Source organism: Argopecten irradians, chromosome 5 (genome assembly GCF_041381155.1).
Source record: "Argopecten irradians isolate NY chromosome 5, Ai_NY, whole genome shotgun sequence".
Classification (NCBI taxonomy): Eukaryota; Metazoa; Mollusca; class Bivalvia; order Pectinida; family Pectinidae; genus Argopecten; species Argopecten irradians.
Window position 1 is genome coordinate 18,568,726 of NC_091138.1, and position 23,322 is coordinate 18,592,047.

At 33.5% G+C, this 23,322-nt stretch overlaps 1 protein-coding gene across 8 annotated transcripts in view; it reads right to left on the minus strand.

The window, feature by feature from the left end:
- Positions 1-100: 100 nt before the first annotated feature.
- Positions 101-23,322, minus strand: part of LOC138323104 (glutamine--fructose-6-phosphate aminotransferase [isomerizing] 2-like) — a 55,872-nt gene continuing 32,650 nt past the window's right edge. For 5 of the 8 annotated variants that reach the window (XM_069267458.1, XM_069267456.1, XM_069267457.1 and 2 more), the window contains 7 exons: positions 22,975-23,132; positions 21,972-22,086; positions 20,430-20,557; positions 19,952-20,080; positions 19,528-19,566; positions 13,776-13,937; positions 101-3,596 (listed from right to left, as the gene is read on the minus strand). In XM_069267458.1, coding sequence (XP_069123559.1) covers positions 3,546-3,596; positions 13,776-13,937; positions 19,528-19,566; positions 19,952-20,080; positions 20,430-20,557; positions 21,972-22,086; positions 22,975-23,132 — 782 coding nt within the window. In that variant the 3' untranslated portion in view covers positions 101-3,545. Of the gene's footprint in view, positions 3,597-9,635; positions 9,701-13,775; positions 13,938-14,939; positions 15,102-19,527; positions 19,567-19,951; positions 20,081-20,429; positions 20,558-21,971; positions 22,087-22,974; positions 23,133-23,322 lie in introns of all 8 variants that reach the window. The other 3 variants (XM_069267459.1, XM_069267454.1, XM_069267455.1) reach the window with 2 other exon arrangements.

A 23,322-nucleotide genomic window follows, 5' to 3' on the forward strand; every position in this document is an offset into this window, starting at 1 on the left:
TTTATATTTAGAGAGAAACCATTCAGTATATAGTTGGCTGTGTACTTGTATTGATTTCAAAGTATGTCGGTAATTATGATGAAGAAATGATACAACACAATTATAAATCACTGCAATGTTTTTATTTTCCTTCTATAAACGAGTTAAATCATCCCTCACATAAGATTATAAATTATCTAACTGTGCCCAGTGCCAAATGTACAATATATAAAAAATGCTTTGCTTGATACCTACAACATCGTGTTGTCTAAACCTCAGTCTTCCAACATCTCGAGGGATTAATCATACTGACCCTAAAGTGTCAGCTCTCTATACATACACATACACCAAGCATTATTATTTATAATGCCAGATCTGAAAGTTAATTTACCGAATATAATAACAAGTTTTATATGGTGCAATTAGCCGCTTAGGACTTATCAAACTTCAATGTAAAATTTAAATCTCATCATAGAATTGCTGTTGCAAAACCTGATAATTATCAAAGTTTGAGTCTTATCAGATTTTGGTCGATAATTCATTGGCGTATAATTATAAGATCTATGTTTTCACAAAATTTTCCTTAGAGAGCGATTTAGAGATCATAACAATGCTACACTATAGAGTAGACCGTTTTCTGCAGGTAACTCTACATTTTAATACCATTCAGGTAAGAACAAAATCTGTATAAAAAATTGTTTACGGGTAGTTCAAAAGATTCATTCAGGTATATTTAAGCATTAATTTCCATCACTTAAGACACAAACTTTCCCATTAGATGGTAACTATACAGTAACTTCACCATACAGATTACAAATAAAACATATACAGAGGCTACTGTTCACCACTTCTAGACCCACATGTGGTAGACACATACCCTCCTAAGAATACTGTTCGGAGGAAATAAATGGAGCAGATTTGTACAAAACAAGAAACATATCAATATGTAACACAAACATGTATAGACCCATTAGTTTCATTATAAAAACAAACAAAAAATATACCATGTACAATTAAGCTGTCGATATATAAATATCTTACAATGCATATGATTCCATTGTCATGAAATGTCCGTACAAGATATATAAATAATGACATAGGATTTTCTGGTTAAAAGCAGCTGGTATTTGAAAAATGATAATTCATTAATAATGATACTTACATATTACAATTATAAATAATTAACTATTTAAAGCTTTGACAAAAGACATAACAACTGAGGAATATTATTTGTAAACATGTTTTCAACAATTAAACAAATACTGAGTTTAGAAGTTTTAGATAACAAATATGTAGTCTTGATTGAATTTCATGTCTTTTCAATAAAGACAATCATTTAGAGATTTGATAGGCTTTAATAAAGGGAAGCTGGAGTTCCCAAAGAAAAATCCAATGACCATTATGTGACAATGCCTAACATTAGCCTTGACCTAGAAACTCTGAGGAAGAGGGAATGAAGTAGAATGTCAGACACCTTAACCACTTTGCCACCATTCTAATCAAACTGATGTTGGCTACACAGATCCACCATCACCATGCTGTAGAGTTCTGGTGTCAGCATTATGGTTACTACACACAATTCAGAAGGACACGCATTTTATATGGAATATCAAAGTTTTTGAAATTCTTCAGATTTAACTTGGTTTCAAAGGAAAGGTCTCCTTCTGGCTACCTGTAGGGAACATCAAACTTGATGTGATTATGGTCAAGAATAAGGTCAATGATATATACAGATCTTAAGAGCGATATGATCAGATGGGGCGGAATAAACTTGAGATTACTTTTAGGATATACCCAGATACATAATAATCATAGACAATGGTTCACATGAACAATATAAGAACAAATTCAGATTCACATATATCCGTTTTGTAAAAGTTAGTTCCAAAAATAAACGACGCAACAGTTTTGCGGTAAAGCAAACATGGCAGATTCTTTGGAATTTTCAACACCAATAATAAACCTCCGACCGTAGACTGTCATAAATAAACAAATTGCACATTTTGATAATAGCCATTTTCAATGTTATTGTGGAATTTATAGAATAAAATCAATGAGCAATACATGTACAATACACAATCACTTAAGGCAAGTTGTTGGGATCACTGTCATTTTATGTCATCTTTGTTTATTTCGCTCTTTTTACGACCTTAATATCATACAATTGATTTTACAAAATGCTTTCTAAAATTATATTGTAATACTAAATTATACACTTTTTACATTAACGAACTAGAATTAGTATCTTTACCAAAGAGAAGAAAGATTATAATAATAGTGTAAAAATAGGAAGTCTCCCAACTGAAACATTACACTGATTGTAAAACATGTCAACAATTGCATCAATGTTAACAGAACGGGGAGTTCTAAACAAATCATAACATATAATACTCTATATTAGTTATAGATACTATATATATACAATAAAAGTACATACTGGGTACAGAGTTATGGAAAAGAAACAACTGGTAATTGACCTATCGTGTGTAATTAGGAAACAATTAAATGTAGAACAATGCTGCATCAGAATTGGTAAAATGTGATATCAAACATGTTCAAGAACATCAGTTTGAATGTCAGCTTACTGTATGGAGAACGAGCTGTGTTACTTTATACATGTATGAACTGGAATGAGAAAAAGAGTGACCAAATCATGTCTGGAGGTGACTAGGCTGGGCCCCCTGAACCTCGGACAGAGATTCTACCTTTCAGTCTAGTCGAATCCTAATACAGAGCTATCATTGTTATGCTTCCATTGAAGATTTTATTTTTTCACTTTCCAGTCTTCAATGGTTTCTGATGCAGACTTGTAACCACTCTTTGTAATAGACTAGATGTAAGGAGGTGAACAATGATTGTTTAGACAGGGTATGCTTTAAAACAGATAAATAACTTTTATATACAAAAACAAATATACTTAATCCAAAAAGTCAAGGTCACTTGTGTTTGTGGACAATCACCTACTATACTAATGTATTAATATCCCACCTGCCTGTTATATCAGGCACAAAAAGAGAGAAACAAGCCAAATTTGATACGAGTTGATGTGAGATCCTAGTTATAATAAAAAGTGAAATGAATAGGAATGAGGTAATCTCTAGTTATACACAAGTGTATATTTCATGACCTTCACACACTCTGTGACCTATTCTCATGACTTTGTCACAACTGGGATCTAAGGTCATAAGACCTTGTCACACTCCTTGCAGCAACCAGACTTAGTCACAACCAAATCTACCATGATATGTAGTCAGGCAGTATCTAAAAACTTTAAAATCACATCATGCTTTAAAATGGCTGTCGGTGTATCACTTATCAATCAACCGAATTAGAAGTCAAACAGGACATTTAAAACCAGGTATAAAACATGTAATGCAACACAGAGTACATATATATACAAATAAGAGAATGTCACTCATACAAGGTCCCACTTAATTACATTTACAGATTAGGTAGCTCCATGTTCTGTCAGTCAGTATATACAAATCACTCAGGGATTGTCTCCTCTATTCTATAATTAGGCTGCATAGTTTAATATATTTAGTAGATGACATGGTGTATTGGTCCTAGGAACTGTGAGATGTGTATGTCTTCAGCAATGCCCGAGGTTGGTCCACCTAAAAAACAAACAGAAAAATAAACTTAGACATATATCTAACATCATCTGCTGGGCACAGCCATTTTCTTCTTCAGGAGAATGTCCCCCAAATACCATCAATCTAATTATGTTTAGATGAAGTAGTAGAGATGTATCAAGATAACTGAATAGGTGATAGTTATCAAATTTAACTGGGTTACTGTTGGTTATCAAGTTTAACTGAGTTAGTGATGGTTTGCAAGTTTAAAAGGGTTAGTGATGGTTTGCAAGTTAAACTGGGTTAGTGATGGTTTGCAAGTTTAAAAGGGTTAGTGATGGTTTGCAAGTTTAAAAGGGTTAGTGATGGTTTGCAAGTTTACATGGGTTTGTGATGGTTTTTAAGTTTAACTGGGTTAGTGATGGTTTGCAAATTTAAATGGGTTAGTGATGGTTTGCAAGTTTAAAAGGGTTAGTGATGGTTTGCAAGTTTACATGGGTTAGTGATAGTTTGCAAATTTAACTGGGTTAGTGATGATTTGCAAATTTAAATGGGTTAGTGATGGTTATCAAGTTTAACAGGGTTGTTAATGTTTAGTAAGTTTAACTGGATAAGTGATGGTTAGCAAGTTTAACTGGATAAGTGATGGTTAGCAAGTTTAACTGGATAAGTGATGGTAATCAAGTTCAACTAGAGGGTTAGAGGGTTTAAATGGTTTAGTGATGGTTAGCAAGTTTAACTGGATAAGTGATGGTTAGCAAGTTTAACTGGATAAGTGATGGTTAGCAAGTTTAACTGGATAAGTGATGGTTAGCAAGTTTAACTGTGTAAGTGATGGTAATCAAGTTCAACTAGAGGGTTAGAGGGTTTAAATGGTTTAGTGATGGTTATCAAGTTTAACTGGGTAAGTGTTGGTTATCAAGTTAAACTGGGTTAGTGATGGTAATCAAGTTTCACAGGGTTATTAATGTTTAACAAGTTTCACTTTGTTAGTGGTGGTTATCAAATTTCACAGGGTTATCAATGTTTAGCAAGCTTAACTGGGTTAGTGATGGTTATCAAGTTTTATGGGGTTATTAATGTTTAGCAAGTTTCACTGGGTAAGTGATGGTTATCAAGTTTAACTGGGTTAGTGATGGATAACAAGCTTAAATGGGTTAGTGATGGTTATCAAGTTTAATTAAGTAAATGATGGTAATCAAGTTTAAATAGGTTAGTGATGGTTATCAAGTTTCACATGGTTATTAATGTTCAGCAAGCTTAACTGGGTTAGTGATGGTTATCAAGTTTAACTGGGTTAGTGATGGTAATAAAGTTTCACAGGGTTATTAATGTTTAGCAAGTTTCGCTGGGTAAGTGGTGGATAACATGTTTAACTGGGGTTAGTGATGGTTATCAAGTTAAACTGTGTTAGTGATGGTTATCAAGTTTAACTGGGGTTAGTGATGATTAGCAAGTTAAAATGGGTGAGTGATGGTTAGCAAGTTAAACTGGGTTAGTGATTGTTATGAAGTTTATCTGGGTTGGTAATGTTTAGCAAGTGTAACTGGGTTAGGAATGTTTAACAAGTTTAACTGGGTTAGTGATGGTTCGCCAGTTTAACTGGGTTAGTAATGTGTAGTAATAGGTAGATTTGATAGTTACATGAACATCGTCTAGATGAACAATTGATATGTTGAAATGGATTAGAGCTGGTTAGAAAATTGAACTGGACTAGAGCTAGTAAGACAAGCAAATTCATGGAATTTCCATCCCCCGCTTTCAGGACATATTGTAGGTAAACATTATTGAGGTGAGGTTTAACCTTGGTTGAAACATGAAAAGAATAAACTGAAGTCTTATTCCGAAGTAAGACGTTTTAGAACTTGGCTAAGCCCTTAAGGCATTTACCTTTGTTACCAAGTTTTAACAATATTAGTTTTAATATTTGTTAGTTATTACTATTACTATTGACATATGTAAATAAAAGGGCCATAACTCTGATATATAACATCCCCTGAAAGAGTTGATCAAACCTGGCCAGGCACTTAAGGCATTCAACATTGTTACCAAGTTTGAAGAAAATCGGTTGATATTTATTATAGTTATTGTACAGAAGTGGCAGAAACTGACTTTTTTTATTTAAGCAAAGGGCCATAACTCCGCTAAATAGGGTGCGTTGAAAGCCGCGATCGAACTTGGACAAGTCCTTAAGGCATTTAACCTTGTTACTAAGTTTAAAAAAATCGGTTTACATTTGTTACATTCATTGCATAGAAATGGCAGAAAATGACATATTTAGTAATTCAAAGGGCCATAACTCCGCTAAATAAGGTCCATCGACAGTGACGATTGAACTTATCCGAGCCCTTAAGGCATTTAATCTTGTCACCAAGTTTGAAGAAAATCAGTTTACATTTGTTACAGTTATTGCACAGAAACAAAGTGTTACAGACAGACAGACAGACAGATGGACAGACAGACGGAAATATATCACAGACCCCAAATCAATATCCCCCTTTTCGGAGAAAGCAGGGGATAAAAATCTAAACTGGATTAGTGGTGACTGAAATAAGTTTTCTACCTGAACCAGTGGGGATGGAAATTACACCTATTTAGTATGTGGTAGTATGACAATATTTTGTTAAGGTTAGATTAATGATGGTAGTGATGGGATACAAGTTGATGGATATTGGTGGAATCCTGGTAATATGACATTTAGTCTGGAATGCATTGACTTACATGTAAATATATTTACATAATTCAAAATATGTAATTATGAAGAAACAAAAAATATAGACAGTATAGCATTATGTATAACAATCCATGATGAGAGATCAAGGGGAGATAATCAAGAACAGAAACAGGACTAATAAGAAGCAAATATCTATGTGCACATATAATAAAGGTAACTATATGTAGTACAACAGGATGTGATAAAGTGTCAGTAAAACGGAAATGAATATCTACCAACATTATGTACATTTCAACTAAAAGAATATGAACAGAAGCAGAACATGAATAGAACAGAAATTCTTAAAGACTGAAAGACATATATGAGACTTGAACAGAGTTGAAAGATGAGGATGAGGCAGTAAATATACTCTATGGAAAAAAATACCCTGCTTATATATGTATCAAATGATTTCATTAAAACTGGAATTCATATTAGCTTTCATGAAACAGTTGCACTTTTTCAGTTGATATCAAGCACAGCTTAGAACTAGAAAATAATATCTAATAGTTTAGAAACCAAATCCTGCAATGACAATGAGTGATAATTGTTGGCTTACACAAAAACTCCTGATTCTCAAAGTGAAGTTGTTAGAAAATCAATGTTGCTATGGAAACACAGCTACCTGGTAATAATGCCTATATTTCATAAAAAGGTGTAAAACAGGATCAAATTACAGCCTGTTGTTTCAAACCAAATGGTATCAGATGTTAACAGTGACAAGTCAGAGACTTCTGGGCCTGTATCATATTTCATAATATTGGCACAGTTCTTTGGTAATCTCCTTTGTAATATTCAGTGATTGTGTTACAAATATCTCCTATACGTTGGCTGTATAGTGCCATCTTCTATGTATAATACATTTTTTTTTTAGTTTGTAAGGTTTGCCTTTCAAAAAATATTTGTAACTGAAATTAAAAATGACCATCAAAACTATGTTTCAGAGAAAAGTTTGATGTATGTATTCATTACATTAAAACTCTCATATTGAGATACTTTAGTCCATTTTATATCCAGTAATATAGCCTATAACAACCTGAGGGTACTACATTGGATACAACAGAACTAAACTTGTTTTACTAATGATCCAAAGTACATGTATTATCAAAGTACTGAGGGTACTGATAGTTTAAGGGGATTGGTTTTCATTGAAGTGTTTGAAGTACATATTGCTTGGTGCACATTAACTTATGGAATACCACAAATGAGGTAAGATTTATAGGTCCCAGTCTAAATAAGGAACTTACACCAAATTTTAAAGCAGAATAGGACAGGAAGGGACAAAAAAAGACATATGGTTATTCCATCTTTGCATATTAAAGAGTTATCTGCCATTGTTTGTCAGGTATTGATTGTGACGTCACATTCTTGCAACTGTAACTTCATATTTTTCAAAGAATATGATGCAAAATGTGTTAAAAATAATGACGTCACAATCGATACCTTTGTGCAAGGGAGATAACTATGTAATATACAAAGTCAGAATAGGACGGACATGATTTCAACACTTCCCAGGAGGGTATTCAGAGCAGGCTTAGAACAGGCTGCAGTTAATACAAGGTGCACTGTATGTGGATAAAAGTGTGTTGCAAAGTTCCCTCGAGTCAGATTAGCCTTTTCATCATCAGGAAAGTATTACGAGACAGAATTATATATCAATCAAAACATCCAAATTTTAGAATAAAACAATCTTCAAACAAGGTTAAAAAATGTTTCAATTGTCACAAAGTGCATGAAAAACCTTACGAAGAGCTGACAGTGTTTTAGTAGTACTTTTAGTTCAAGCTATCTACTGATTGGTATATATTAAAATCATATCTACATGCACAATGGTGGTCACATTCCAGGCATTTCCTGAAGTAGAAGTGTAAAATCCTATCTACATGTAATAGTAACATTTATTCTGTCTGCATATAACAGAGTTACCGATACTTGCAAGGTATTGTTTGTTACATCATCACTTTGAGCAAAGATTATGTCATTTTGTGATGCATTCAGTTTGTGAATTTTTTTTTTTTTTTTTTGAAAATGTGACATCATACTCAGAAACACATGATTTAACAATCAGTACCCATCTGCACGGGCAGATGACTGTAATATACAAATACATAATAGTCAAGTACTATGTCAGCTATAGAAAAACATCTGGTAGAGAATTATCATTTTATCACATATTTATATAGTATGTGTTTCTTTGCTTAAATAATGCAAGTTTTTTGGTATGATATTAAACTAACTAGGTACTAATTCCTTTCTCCTCATAAAAATTATGAATTGATATTTGTATCTATTATAACTTGTTCTTAAATGAATGAAAGAAATATTGTTTAAACCAAGAATTCAATATTACATTCCAAAACATTCATTTATAATCTCTATGACAAGTTGTAGATATAAGATGCAATATGCCTTTTAAAAAGGTTATCTGATTTTAAACAAAGAATTGACCTTGTTAAGTTTTGTAAAACAATGAAGAATCATTGAATCCATTAGGGTGAAAGCACCAATTGTCATTAAGATGACAGTTGCTTATCTAAGGATTAATATATTAACTTGAATTTTGGTTTTTCCTAGAATTATGGGTGACATTGGTACATAGGATCCTTAAGCACTTGTTAGGGTTTATATAAAATCTCCAGAAAAGTCATTAAGAACACTGATTAAAGGTATCACTGGTATATTGCCTAGTTTGTTATAAGCAGTGACACAATTATTTTACTTTGAACCTGAAAGTTGATTCAAATGAAAAGATTTCCCATTAATCATAAAATTTGAGCTCCATAAGTTTAGATAGGGTTTGGATAATAACAAGCAGCAAAGACACTTGTTTTTAAAGAGGAAGTTGAAAGGGATACATGGAAAAAGTCATTTACAGTTATTTAACAAGTGTGCAAGGCAAACGAAAACAACAAAGGACCTGCTTACAATTGAAAATTATTTTAAATGTTTTGAGAATAAGGAAAATCTTTAAAAGCATGCTAAGAAACTGACCACCATTGTACATAACATTAAATCAAACTACGGCAGTAAATCATATAGGTAACGGCCACCCAGGGGTTGAAGAAGTAACATGAATGTCATTTTTTGTGAAACTTTCAGCATGGAGGATTAACATCTAACCAAAAAGTTTATTGAATTATTATGAAGTTTTCTCAACTTTTCAAATAATCAAATTATCACAGGAGAAATCATTATCGTACATGTAGTATAACAACCGAATGTTATTAATAAGCCATGGATACATTGGTTAAAATCAAAAAACAATTCATCCAATCATGTTACTTCTTACAAAGGAAATGGGTTCAGCAGTGTCATCTGCTTCCCGATTGGTATATTTCACAACATTCAATATTACCCATAATGCTTACATTGATGCTGTGTGTGAAGATCATTCCACTGTCACACTCTTAGCAAGGTTACGGGGACAGTCGACCTGTTTTAAATAGGAGCATAACAATAAATGTGGAATAGTCAAAATTAAAAATACATATGAACTTTTTAAAACATTTACAAACTTCAAAGTGAAATTCTTTCAAAATTTTGATAGAAATTTTCTACTTGCCAAAAAAGTAACAGAACATTGAACATATAAGAATCAAATTTTTGATTTTGGTTAAACTATGACCAGTTATAAGTACAGCTTACATAGTATATATATACATGTATTGAATGAATTAGCATGCTTCTGTACAATTTTAATAACAGAAAATATTTTTCAGATGAAAAATCCATAAAAAATCAATGAATATCTAGCAAAAGTAGTGCAGTGTGACAATCATAATGTAAAAATGATGAATTAATGTTGAAAAAACTTAATGACGAAAAATAAGCTAAAACTACAAATGTATTTCTATATATGTAAATAAAAAGAAATTTGGAATAAATTTTTTGAAAAATTTCATTTAAAACTTTTTTCTAGCTGATGACTTTGACCTAGAAAAGATTATTTAAACAAATTATTTGTTTGAAACTAATTGTTGTATACTAGAATCACTAGTTTTCCTTAGAATTAAAAAATATTACAAATTACTTTCAGTAAAAGTTTTTTTCTCAAAATAACCACAAGCATTAGTACTGAATGCGCTCATAGCTTAGCTGATTAATAGAAATGTATTCACATTTTAATCTTAAGAGAAGAAATATTAAATTACACTTTCCTTATTACCCAGAAAGAAGGGATAAATCAGATGTGTAATTTCTAAAAATACCCAATGTTTTTAAATCCTTGAGTACACATGCTATCATGACCAGACCACCACCTTTTCTTCACCAGATATACATGGAATAGGGAGTCAACGATTTTCTAACTCACTCGAGTAAAACAAGGGATACCTAGTCACTGAAGTTATACATAGGGCGTTTAGTCAAACAAGTAATACAAAGGATACGGAGTTTCTGAATGGAGGGTATTTAGTCAGACATGATATGGAAATAAAGCTACACTCATGGGACACTAAGTCATTCAAACAAGGACATAGTCATTCAGATCCCCCGCCAATGGAGATATCAAAGCTGAAGTAAGTTTGATTGTGGAGACTTATGTGTATGAAAAAAAAACATGAAAAAGGAAGTTGAGCTAAAGAAAGGTGGTGTATAATTCAAGTAGAGCGGGGCTGCAACTGTTGAATCAGGTATACAGCCTTGACATTTATATTAGACTATATACACAAAGATGGGTGGAGTTTTGCAAAGTAACATTTACCATGATATTTTCAGCAATGTTTCCATGGTAACGGAAAAAGTGCAAAAAATGAAAACCTAAAAATAGCAAAAGGTACTACTAGACCATAAAAAGAATGTGTCTATGAAGTTTCGTGGAAATATCTCCGCTGGTTTTAGAGTTATGCTCTGGAAATGAACCTGCTACAAAAATATGATACTTTCAGCAATGTTTCTATGGTTACAGAAAAAAGCACAAAAAGTGAAAACCTAAAAATAGCAAAAGGCACTACTAGACCATAAGAACAATGTGTCTATGGAGTTCCGTGCATATATCTCAACCGGTTTTCCAGTTATGCTGCGGAAACGAACCTGTACAAAAATATGATATTTTCAGCAATGTTTCCATGGTTACGGAAAAGTGACCATGGAAATATCTCTGCTGGTTTTAGAGTTGTGCTCCGAAAACGATTCTTACACAAAAGTCTGCCATTTTCAGCAATGTTTCCATGGTTACAGAAAAAAGTACAAAAAGTGAAAACCTTAAAATAGCAAAAGGCACTACTAGACCATAAGACTAATGTGCCTATGGAGTTCCGTGCATATATCTCAACCGGTTTTCCAGTTATGCTGCGGAAACGAACCTGTACAAAAATATGATATTTTCAGCAATGTTTCCATGGTTACGGAAAAGTGCAAAAAATGAAAACCTAAAAATAGCAAAAGGCACTACTAGACCATAAGAACAATGTGTCTATGAAGTTTCATGGAAATATCTCTGCTGGTTTTAGAGTTGTGCTCTGGAAACGATTCTTACACAAAAATCTGCCATTAAAAGTACAAAAAGTGAAAACCTTAAAATAGCAAAAGGCACTACTAGACCATAAGACCAATGTGTCTATGAAGTTTCGTGGAAATATCTCTTCTGGTTTTAGTGTTATGCTCCGGAAACGAACCTGGTACAAATATGATATTTTCAGCGATGTTTCCATGGTTACGGAAAAAATGCAAAAACTGAAAACCTAAAAATAGCAAAAGGCACTACTAGACCATAAGACCAATGTGTGTATGAAGTTTCGTGGAAATATCTCTACTGGTTTTAGAGTTATGCTCCGGAAACCATTTGTACGGACGGACGGACAGATGGACAGACGGATGGACGGAACCCATTTGTATATCCCCCGCCAACTTCGTTGGGCGGGGGATAATAATATAGAAACTGCATACAGTGGGACATTATGTGACTCAATTTGAATTGGAATATTACAGAAGTCACTCAGTATATATATATACAGTAATATTTTTCACTCCAGGTATAAAAGAACTAAAATAAAAATGAGTTATGTTCAGGTATACGGTTGCATAGGGTGTCTCCACAAGGTATAAAGAACTTGGGACTATTAAAATTAAGATATAAACATCACACTGAGATATAAAGGGTCACTGAGTCACTCCAATATAAGGAATAGTTTTTTAAGGAACAGTGAGTGTCATTGAGTCACTCACTCACTTTGGAGCGAGTGTCATTGAGTCACTCACTCACTGAGTCACTTCTGGTATACTAATGGAAATTCAATCTCTGTTTACAGATATTGAGTCACTGACGATATATAGAAATTCAACATTAAGTCACTCCAGATAGAGTTACTATGAAAAACAAAAGAAAAATTACTATGACCACTGAACATGAATAAGGAAACCTCAAGGATTATGTGTACATTATCGTCACCAACTGTCACATGATTTCTGTTTACACTAAAGAGATACCAAAAGTGTTAGCATGACTTCATTATACAGTATAGAGATCAGATTAACCGTACATAGAATGGGATGAAGAATATAATCGTTCCTTTCAATTCTGGATTTCATGGAGGGAAGACAATTAACTACTGAGATGGAGTGATAAAATGATCATGTTGCTTGATGAACTAGAAAATTTATAGTTACAAGAATCTTAATTGGATTTGAAATATTTATGCATGAAAATATCATACAATGAAACTCAAATTATTATAATGTAGTAGTTCTATTTTTTGTCTGAATGAAAAGCAGAGATGGCTAAGATACTGGCAAATATAATGACAACTTAAAAATTGATTGAAATAATGGAAAACTAAAACTTAATCACAGAAGAAATGACTTAAACAATTAACAACTATCTAGTGAATTATAAATATACTGCTTAGTGATGACTAGCAGAGTGTGTTGGGTATAGAAAGGCTTAACGGTGATTCTACCACTCATGGAAAAGATGGTGCAATGAGGTGCTAAAGAGAAAGCTGTCCATATATTAGCAGGAATATATAAGAAAATTTAGCATTGATTATGAACCTGTAAGACTGCTGAAAGTTTTCAGACAAATACATATGAATCATTGGATGAGTCTAACACAATGGACAGTTCAGACAAATGCCATACTCTCAACACATATCCACAAGTCTGTCTCTATGGGTAAGACAGGGCAACTTAGTACACTTTTATTACAATTGGAAACCAACTTCTTCTATATAATATAAAAAATTTCTTGTTTATTGAAAGACCAACACAGCCAGTTGTCTAAGACTGGAAAAGGTGTACAGTCAAACCTGTCTATAGTGACCCTCCAACTATAAATGGTCTGTATAGCTGAGTGATCTTTACATATATGTGTTGAAATTAGTCATTGGAACTATGAGAAAGTGGTCTTAATCATTAAGTAATTGGTCTTTATACAGTATAGTGGTCACTAAGGAAGGTTTGATTGTATAGGAAAAGTTGTAGCTGCCCATAGAAACAGACTTGTAATATTGAGATGTAACCCAAGAACAACAGGTTACAGGGATAAAGGGAGAGAAGAAATTCTGGCTTACATCGTATCCCTTAAGGACAGCTATATGGAAGGACAGTAGCTGCATGGGTATAACTGTGAGAATGCCCTGCAGGCAGTCGACTGTCGGGGGAAGTTCCACATATTTATAGGCAGATTTTTGGGCCTCCAGGTCTCCTCGCGTACAAAGTAAAATTGGGCGACCCTATAAAACAAGCAGGCCACACCTTTTAACTGGAAATCAAAACAGGACTTTATATCCTTAGAACCAATCAGCATTGACAATGGTTCCGAGCATTCAGGTTTGGTGGTTTTCTCATGCATGTGATCTGGAAACAGGGATACATTATGGAGACACATACACCTGCGGCCAAGCATGGTTATATTTGAATGCAACAACTTCTCTCCTGCTAGCAAAGTGCTTATGTAGGGTAATTATACGTAATAAAAGCATTCCAGTCTAACTCTAAATAAAGCATCTATATCATCCAAAGCAAACATGCACATATTTGAATGAATTTCCATCTTTGGTTTGTTTTATATCTATTCATCTCTCATCTTTCCATTTTCTCTCGCTTTTGAACAATAAAGCACCAAGATTTTATTTGCAGTGAAGGTTCTGAATATTTAAGCGAAAACAAATTTGTCGAATGGAGAAGACATTCAAAACAAAACAAAGATGGAGGAAGTTCAGCAAATTAATTATATGTGGTCAAACCTATCTCTCTGATAATAATTGTATTATTTATAACTTTAGTTTTTCTTCTTTTCGATCTTTGCACATTAGAGTAATCTGCTCCCAAGGAAAGACATTAACCTTTTTTATTTCCTGCAAAATTTTAATCTCAATAAAAGATGATCTACCAACCAATTACATATCCCTGTAAGAGCAGATGTTACTGTTATGTGTAAATGAAAAATTTCTACCTCACGGAAAATGAAACATTTCCAGTTTTAAGGAATAGACAGAAGTCAAACAAATAGATAAGAAAGGGATAAGGGATATTGTGGTTCAGGACATATTGCACACAAAGATATATTCATAAAACAATATTGACAAACATATTCCTAAACATAGATAGTATTTGACCAAATATAATTGTTGCAGTAGGCTATAAGCGGAGTAAACCAGCGTGTGCACTAGCGATAGTTGGAGGAGATACAGAAGCATGCGGTCCAGTCACACAGGCGGCTGACTTTCTCTTACATCTAACTTCTTTAGGGTGGCAATATGCATGGATAACAATTGCATTGGTATAATGGTTAGGATGCCTTGGAGGCAGTCGATCGTATTAGGTACACCAATATATTTTGTGGCTTGTGATTGCGTTTCCACATCACCGCTGTTGCAAACAATGATGGGTTCACCCTAAAAAAATAATAATGAAAAGATTATTCTTCAAAAATTAAACTCCTTAATAGAATTAAAGATAAATGTTTTGATGAATAACTTAACAATAATGTGTCATCCCAAAAATACTGTGTACTTACAAGTACAACACAAAGCCACATGATTATAACGTGATTAAAATCATCTGTTCATGAAATGTATGGTGCCTGAACGACAGATGTAATATAGGTCACATTCAGATGATGTTACTGACTGAAGAGGGGCAGGATTTTATATCTTTGATGTGGAATATGAAACAACTTAAACTTGTACTTAAGCAACTTTACCAGTACATGTTGTAAGAAATCTAAAAAGTTCTGTTTAGATTGTCATAAACACTTTAATGGGAAAAAAGAACTGGATGACCTTGAACCCCTCGACCATGCTGTATCAACTTCTTAAGTTGCAACGGTAGATGTCGACTAAAACTTTTAAAGGCAATGATCTAGCAGATTTGATGTGTAAGGTCACTTTAATGTGACCCACACCTTGGTACTATAGATGTGCAGGCTTATATAGCAACAAATAAGGACTCTATGAACAGATGATTTTAAGACTATTGCACCTATATATATGCCATGGACAATGAAATGTTGTCAGGTTTTGAAAAGAGTGGGAAAAAACTAGCTACTTTCAATTAAGAATTTGATTTTTAAATTATTTTTTTCATGTGAAAAAAGATATCATGAATTTGTGTTCATTTCACATGAAATTTTATGGAACCTTGTAATTTGAATTTTTGCTTGTGAAGGTTAATAAGAAAGAAAATTCAAGACTCACATAAAATTCCACAGTAAATGAACACTTACCTTTGACAAGACCATACTCAGTTAATATGATACAACCTAAAGGTTAGAATGCCAAACTTATGTGATGTGTCAGTGTGTAGGATACTGGACATACCTACCTATCACCCGTATTTATTCCAATAAACGTTCCAGGGATGTGAGATTTTTTATGGAGGGGGCATTAATAGAACATACAATACCATCCTCAGATTTTTGTCAGCTAACATACCATACTGACTATACTAGATAAGTACTACCATGTACATTTAAACAAAACAAATGATTACTTGGCTTCGTATCCGGAGCCCTACTACAGCATACCTGTGACAACACAACAACAAAATGGCCATTTGAAGTTTAATTACGATCATAAGCTCATTATTGTTTCAACTGTTTTTCCATTGATTTCAGCATGATTTTTTTACATTTTGATAGAAAGTTTTGTGACTAATTATTTGGAAAATTACTGAGAAATCAGGTGGGAGGGGGTGTTATTAGAGATGGGGTTTTTATTGGAAGAAATACAGTATATCAGTCAGGCCTAAAACATCAAAACTTATTGGCTATATTTTTCAGAAAACTTATAATAGAAAGTCTGTATCCCAGTGTAATAAAATGTTAAAGTCAATAGTGATGGTATATTATAAGACTCTTTCATAAGTGGATATGAAGGATAGGGAAATTCTACCCGAGGGTCACAAAATGTAGTAAAACCCGAGGCTTGCCGAGGGTTTTGCAACATTTTGTGATCCCGAGGGTAGAATATCCCTATCCTTCATATCCACTTATAAAAGAGTATTTTTCTTTCATACCTCGACGTTTTATTGCAATTTTACAACTATAATATCCCGCCATTTTGGAATAAATTTGATGAAATCCACAACTTGAAGTCAATTTTTCATACATGAAAAATAACGTGATATTTTCAGCACAAATTCCGTTATTTGCATCTTTTATAGTAAAACCAGTCATATTTGTGAAAAAAATGTGAAAATTTCACCGAGGAAAAGGAGATTTTGTTAACGCTGTGACGTCACGAGGCTTTATTGCATGGGTAGACATGCAATACAGCCGCAGGCGACATGAGTGTATTGCCCTGGACCAGCCAGTATTACACCCGTAGGTATGAAAGAAATACCTGTACTCAACATTATAAGCATACCATAGTCTTAAATGTGTAAACGTGAAAAAATAGGGTTGGGAAACTTTTCAAATAAAATCTATAATTTTCCTTTTTGTTTGTTTTTGTTTTTCTTATTTTTGTATCCTTTAAATATTTTTCTTATTTTAGTAACTATTTGTTGTGATTGACATCGAGAAATTCTAATTTTGATGTAAAAAGGAGTGAGGAGTTTGGTTAGGTAAGCTTATTAGGTTGAATGCGGTAGTATTAGTATACAAATGTATCTACTGCTGCAGGAAAGGGCTGGATACCACAGGCTGGTATATATAACCATTTAACATAAAACTTTGTTCTTTTACATTGACATAACAAGAGGCCCAAGAGGCCTTGACGGTCACCTGAGTGCTGATACAGAAAGAGCATTGCAAAGTTGGTTTAAATCCGTAAAAAGTATTTATGTATTAGAATAAACTTTAAAGTTGAACCTTCATATCAGAATTTTTATTTTTTGTTTTTCATTTTTATATTTAGTTTATTATGTTACCAAACCTTATGCTTAAAATTCCAATTTGCTTTGCCAACATTAAACAACAAAACCAAACTAGATGTCAGTCAGTGTCAGTGATTTTATAAATTTCACTTTTTAATCTATGAAGATCATTTGGTTCCATCAAACATGTGAATTCAGAAGAAGAGTTTTGAAGTTTTAGCCATTTTGACCAATTTTGGCCCCGCCCCTCTGGTCCCTAGGGGTCAGCTAGGACCAATATGGATATGGTGTTAAAATGCTATTTCATGCTAATAATTCTAACCCAGTTTGACTTGTTTTCTGTTAAAACTAAGAAAACAATATTCATAAATGTGTTTTTCCTATATGAATTATAGTAAATTTGACCCCCTCCCCAGGGGAAAATCTGAGATCCTAGGGCCATGAAATTCACAAATTTTGTAAAGGGCCTTAAGACCTTTCAATCTCTGAAGAGTATTTGGTTCCATCGATCTGTGAATTCAGAAGAAGAGTTTTGAAAAGTTTGTCAATTTGACCCCTTCCTTCCCCCCTCTGGCCCCTGGGGGTCAGCCAGGACCAATATGGATATGATGTTAAAATGCTTTCTCAGGCTAATAATTCTAACCCAGTTTGACTAATTTCCTATGAAAACAAAGCAAATAATGTTCATAATTTTGTTTTTCCTATATAAACTATAGTAAATTTGACCCCCTCCCCAGGGGAAAATCTGAGATCCATGGGCCATGAAATTCACAATTTTTATAAAGGGCCTTAAGACCTTCCAATCTATGAAGAGTATCTGGTTCCATCAAATCTGTGAATTCAGAAGAAGATTTTTGAAGTTTTAGCCTATTTGACCTTCTTGGCCCTGCCCTGGGACCATATAATTCACAATTTTGGTTGACCTTTGGTTATGGAAGGTTTCTGCAAAATTTCAACAAATTTGGTTCAGTAGTTTTGGAGAAGAAGTCGAAAAAGTAAATTGTTTATCGCCATATGACGGACGACGCATGACGGACGACGACGAACAAAAGGCGATTAGAATAAAAAAACAAACTTAATTATTCTTAAAACAAATAACAGTTCAACATGCATTTAAGTTGTAAATTCACAAACTAAAGAAACAATGATCCATATACAGAATAACATCAATATGCATGAATATATTGCAAGATCATTATCAATATTCATTCAAGTGCAGTATTTATACATTATTAAAATTCATTCAAGTGCAGTATTTATACATTATTAAAATTCATTCAAGAGCAGCATCAATATACATGCTGAACTTCATCAAAGCACAACAGCAATATGCAGGAATACTGCAAAAGGAATAAACATGCATACATTCCTCAAGCAAAATCTGTCTTTCTCATTTTCCTCATTATTTTTCTAATAAAGCTGTACACATCATATCCAATTTGGCTTCTTTTGAAGGATATAAAATCCATAATTTAGATCAACTGTTCCCTCAAATATTCATAAGTAATATAAGATTATCTCCCTTAGGTATGAAATTATTTCCTGGAACGCAAAATTATCTACCATTAGGTACTAAACTATTTTCTATAAGGGGAACTCCCCTTCGGTACTAAATTATTTCCTAATACATTAGATTATCTTGCCCTTGAGTTTTCGATCAAAATTTGTCTTGATATACCAATACTAAGACACTAGCAGTCTAACAGCAGGTTTTTACAAGTAAAATAGCCTAAAATTCAATATTAAAGCTATACAAAAGACAATTAGGATATGGTGCCAACAGCTAACATGAAAATGAAAATTATACATTTATTAACATGTATTTGTTAAGTTAGAAAATATACATATTTCAGCAAATCACTTTTTTAATTGAATAATTTATATTTACTAGACAAATGAAAGATTTAAATCAATATATTATTACTATTTACATATTTATAAAGAGATTCTTTATCAAAATTTTATTAACATATTAAAGTCGCTGTTTCATAAATAAGTACTTACATGTCTGGCCTTGACTTGCTGTAGGGCGTTCATACATTTCTGTAGAAGGAAAAATTAACAACAATAATACAAACAAGAATAATTACGGTAAGTGAAGGACAGAGAACACTGCTGAACAAAGATAGTGTTATCTCATTTTGACGTTGGAAATCACAAAATTTAGTAGCTGCAAAAGGCAGTTGGTTTAATGACCATAGGTAAAGCCTAAGGTCATGACTTTGTTCTAGAGGGACATACTTTGTCGTTTCATATTACAGAGTTAGCTCCCTTGCGGGAAGTAAACATTGTGTATTTTGTGATTGAAATTGACATCATTTTCTCTGAAAAGTGTAATGTTATGCTCGCAAGACACATGATGTCATACCTACTCGCAACAGCAGATTAAACTGTAATATTTAAATACAGAATAAGTTTTGATCCTTACTGAGTAAACTTTGTCTCGTGTGATCACCATCATTACTGGCATAGCTTTGTCCACTAAGGCCAGGGGACCATGCTTCAACTCTCCAGCCATGATACCCTCAGAGTGCATGTACGTCAATTCCTTGATTTTCTAATAAACAGAAAAAAAAGACTGATGAAAAATATATTTAGCATGGATAGTGGAATGATGTGATATTGCATCTGAATTCAGTTTACAGGAATAGAAATTGTTTTATGGCGTAACTCACTGTGAAAAGATTGGCAACAGCAAGAAATGTCTTCCAGACAGTGGAATACCATTATTTATTTTACCTACACAGTTATTAGGATTTTCTATCACTAGAAAGGCTATCGTAGATCACTAGAAAGGCTATCGTAGTACGTTGGTCATCTTTTTTTACATTGATATCATAACAAGAAACAGTGATAATACCACAGATGCCCTATCTGTAGAATTATATTATCAGTTTGTGTCTTACCAGGGCACCCTCAAGACAGGTGGCGAAGTTGTAGCCTCGTCCCATGACCAGTAGACTCTTCTGTTGATACAACTCCTGGGACAGTGTGTGGATCTGGTCGTCCATATCCAGTACCTCCTTAATCAGGTCTGTATACAAGGTAGGGTAAATATTTATATCATCAGATCTGTATACAAGGTAGGGTAAATATTTATATCATCAGATCTGTATACAAGGTAGGGTAAATATTTATATCATCAGATCTGTATACAAGGTAGGGTAAATATTTATATCATCAGGTCTGTATACAAGGTAGGGTAAATATTTATATCATCAGGTCTGTATACAAGGTAGGGTAAATATTTATATCATCAGGTCTGTATACAAGGTAGGGTAAATATTTATATCATCAGATCTGTATACAAGGTAGGGTAAATATTTATAAAATATATAATCAGGTCTGTATACAAGGTAGGGTAAATATTTATATCATCAGATCTGTATACAAGGTAGGGTAAATATTTATATCATCAGATCTGTATACAAGGTAGGGTAAATATTTATATCATCAGATCTGTATACAAGGTAGGGTAAATATTTATATCATCAGATCTGTATACAAGGTAGGGTAAATATTTATATCATCAGATCTGTATACAAGGTAGGGTAAATATTTATATCATCAGATCTGTATACAAGGTAGGGTAAATATTTATACCATCAGATCTGTATACAAGGTAGGGTAAATATTTATATCATCAGATCTGTATACAAGGTAGGGTAAATATTTATATCATCAGATCTGTATACAAGGTAGGGTAAATATTTATATCATCAGATCTGTATGTAAGGTAGGGTAAATATTTATACCATCAGATCTGTATACAAGGTAGTATAAATATTTATATAATCAGGTCTGTATACAACATAGGGTAAATATTTATATCATCAGATCTGTATACAAGGTAGTATAAATATTTATATCATCAGGTCTGTATACAAGGTAGGGTAAATATTTATATCATCAGATCTGTATACAAGGTAGGGTAAATATTTATATCATCAGATCTGTATACAACATAGGGTAAATATTTATATCATCAGATCTGTATAAAAGGTAGGGTAAATATTTATATCATCAGATCTGTATACAAGGTAGGGTAAATATTTATACCATCAGATCTGTATACAATGTAGAGTAAATATTTATATCATCAGATCTGTATACAAGGTAGGGTAAATATTGATATCTATATCATCAGATCTCTAATATTCTCAGCAGCCAGCATATATTCACTGTAATTAGCATTTACTGTGATACATTCATACACAAACCTATATACAATCCGATGATGGATTAGGATGAACTGACAACTTACGACACCAAGGAATATAGATAAATGTGCTGTTATCCAAGGAGTAATTCACACATTTTATGATGTAGTCAGTATAATTAATCAAAGTTTTAGTTCAGACATTCTCTAGTGGAAAGATTTGGCTTGCAATCAAGGTATTTTGAGGTGATGGGATGTTAAGATATAATTGGTCAGTATAAGTACTTACCTGGTAGGTCGTGCAGGCCTTTGATGATTTCCCTACGTCGTTCCTGCATTGAGATTCTGTCCTCACACATCACCAAACCAAACATAACCAGGGAAATAAACTGACTGGTGTACGCCTACAGATAAACCAGAGGACGTTGTATATAGTGTACATTTGTATTATAACCAAACAGGGAAATAAACTGACTGGTGTACGCCTACAGATAAACCAGAGGAGTTGTATATAGTGTACAGTACAAGACCAATAACCAACCAGGGAAATAAACTGACTGGTGTACGCCTACAGATAAAGCAGAGGACGTTGTATATAGTGTAGTATAACCAACCAGGGAAATAAACTGACTGGTGTACGCCTACAGATAAAGCAGAGGATGTTGTATATAGTGTAGTATAACCAACCAGGGAAATAAACTGACTGGTGTACGCCTACAGATAAAGCAGAGGATGTTGTATATATAGTGTAGTATAACCAACCAGGGAAATAAACTGACTGGTGTACGCCTACAGATAAAGCAGAGGACGTTGTATATAGTGTAGTATAACCAACCAGGGAAATAAACTGACTGGTGTACGCCTACAGATAAAGCAGAGGATGTTGTATATAGTGTAGTATAACCAACCAGGGAAATAAACTGACTGGTGTACGCCTACAGATAAAGCAGAGGATGTTGTATATAGTGTATGTATACAGTGTATTATAACCAACCAAGGAAATAAACTGAACCAGAGGATATTGCATACAGTGTATGTATACAGTGTATTATAACCAACCAGGGAAATAAACTGAACCAGAGGATATTGTATACAGTGTATTATACAGGCAAAGTATGAAGACTTTGTATCACAAACATATCAAGGGAGATAACCAGACAATTCATCTGTATAGCTTAAATACAAATAGCTAGGCAATGTCTAGCTGCTTCCTACAGGACAAAGATAAGCTACCAGCACACTTGCTCAAAACTGATTTTTGTGTGTATTATGAAATATAGAAGGAAGCCTACCTTTGTACTGGCTACACCGATCTCCGGTCCAGCGTTGATATGGATACCACAGTGAGACTCCCGACAGATACTACTGCCAACGGTGTTGGTGACCCCCACAATCAGGGCACCCCTCTGTTTACAGTACCGTAGCGCCAACAGTGTATCCGCCGTCTCTCCTGTAATACATCAATATTGGCTGTGATTCTCACATAATTCACAGGAGCAACCAGTGATTGGTAGGTAAATATTTCTGTATCCTGATGTTTTGTAACTCAATGCACTTCATAATTTATGACCTTATTAATTTTGAAATAAAATCTCCTTGAGTACTGATGATGACAAATGAAATGTTTGATATTTTACTTT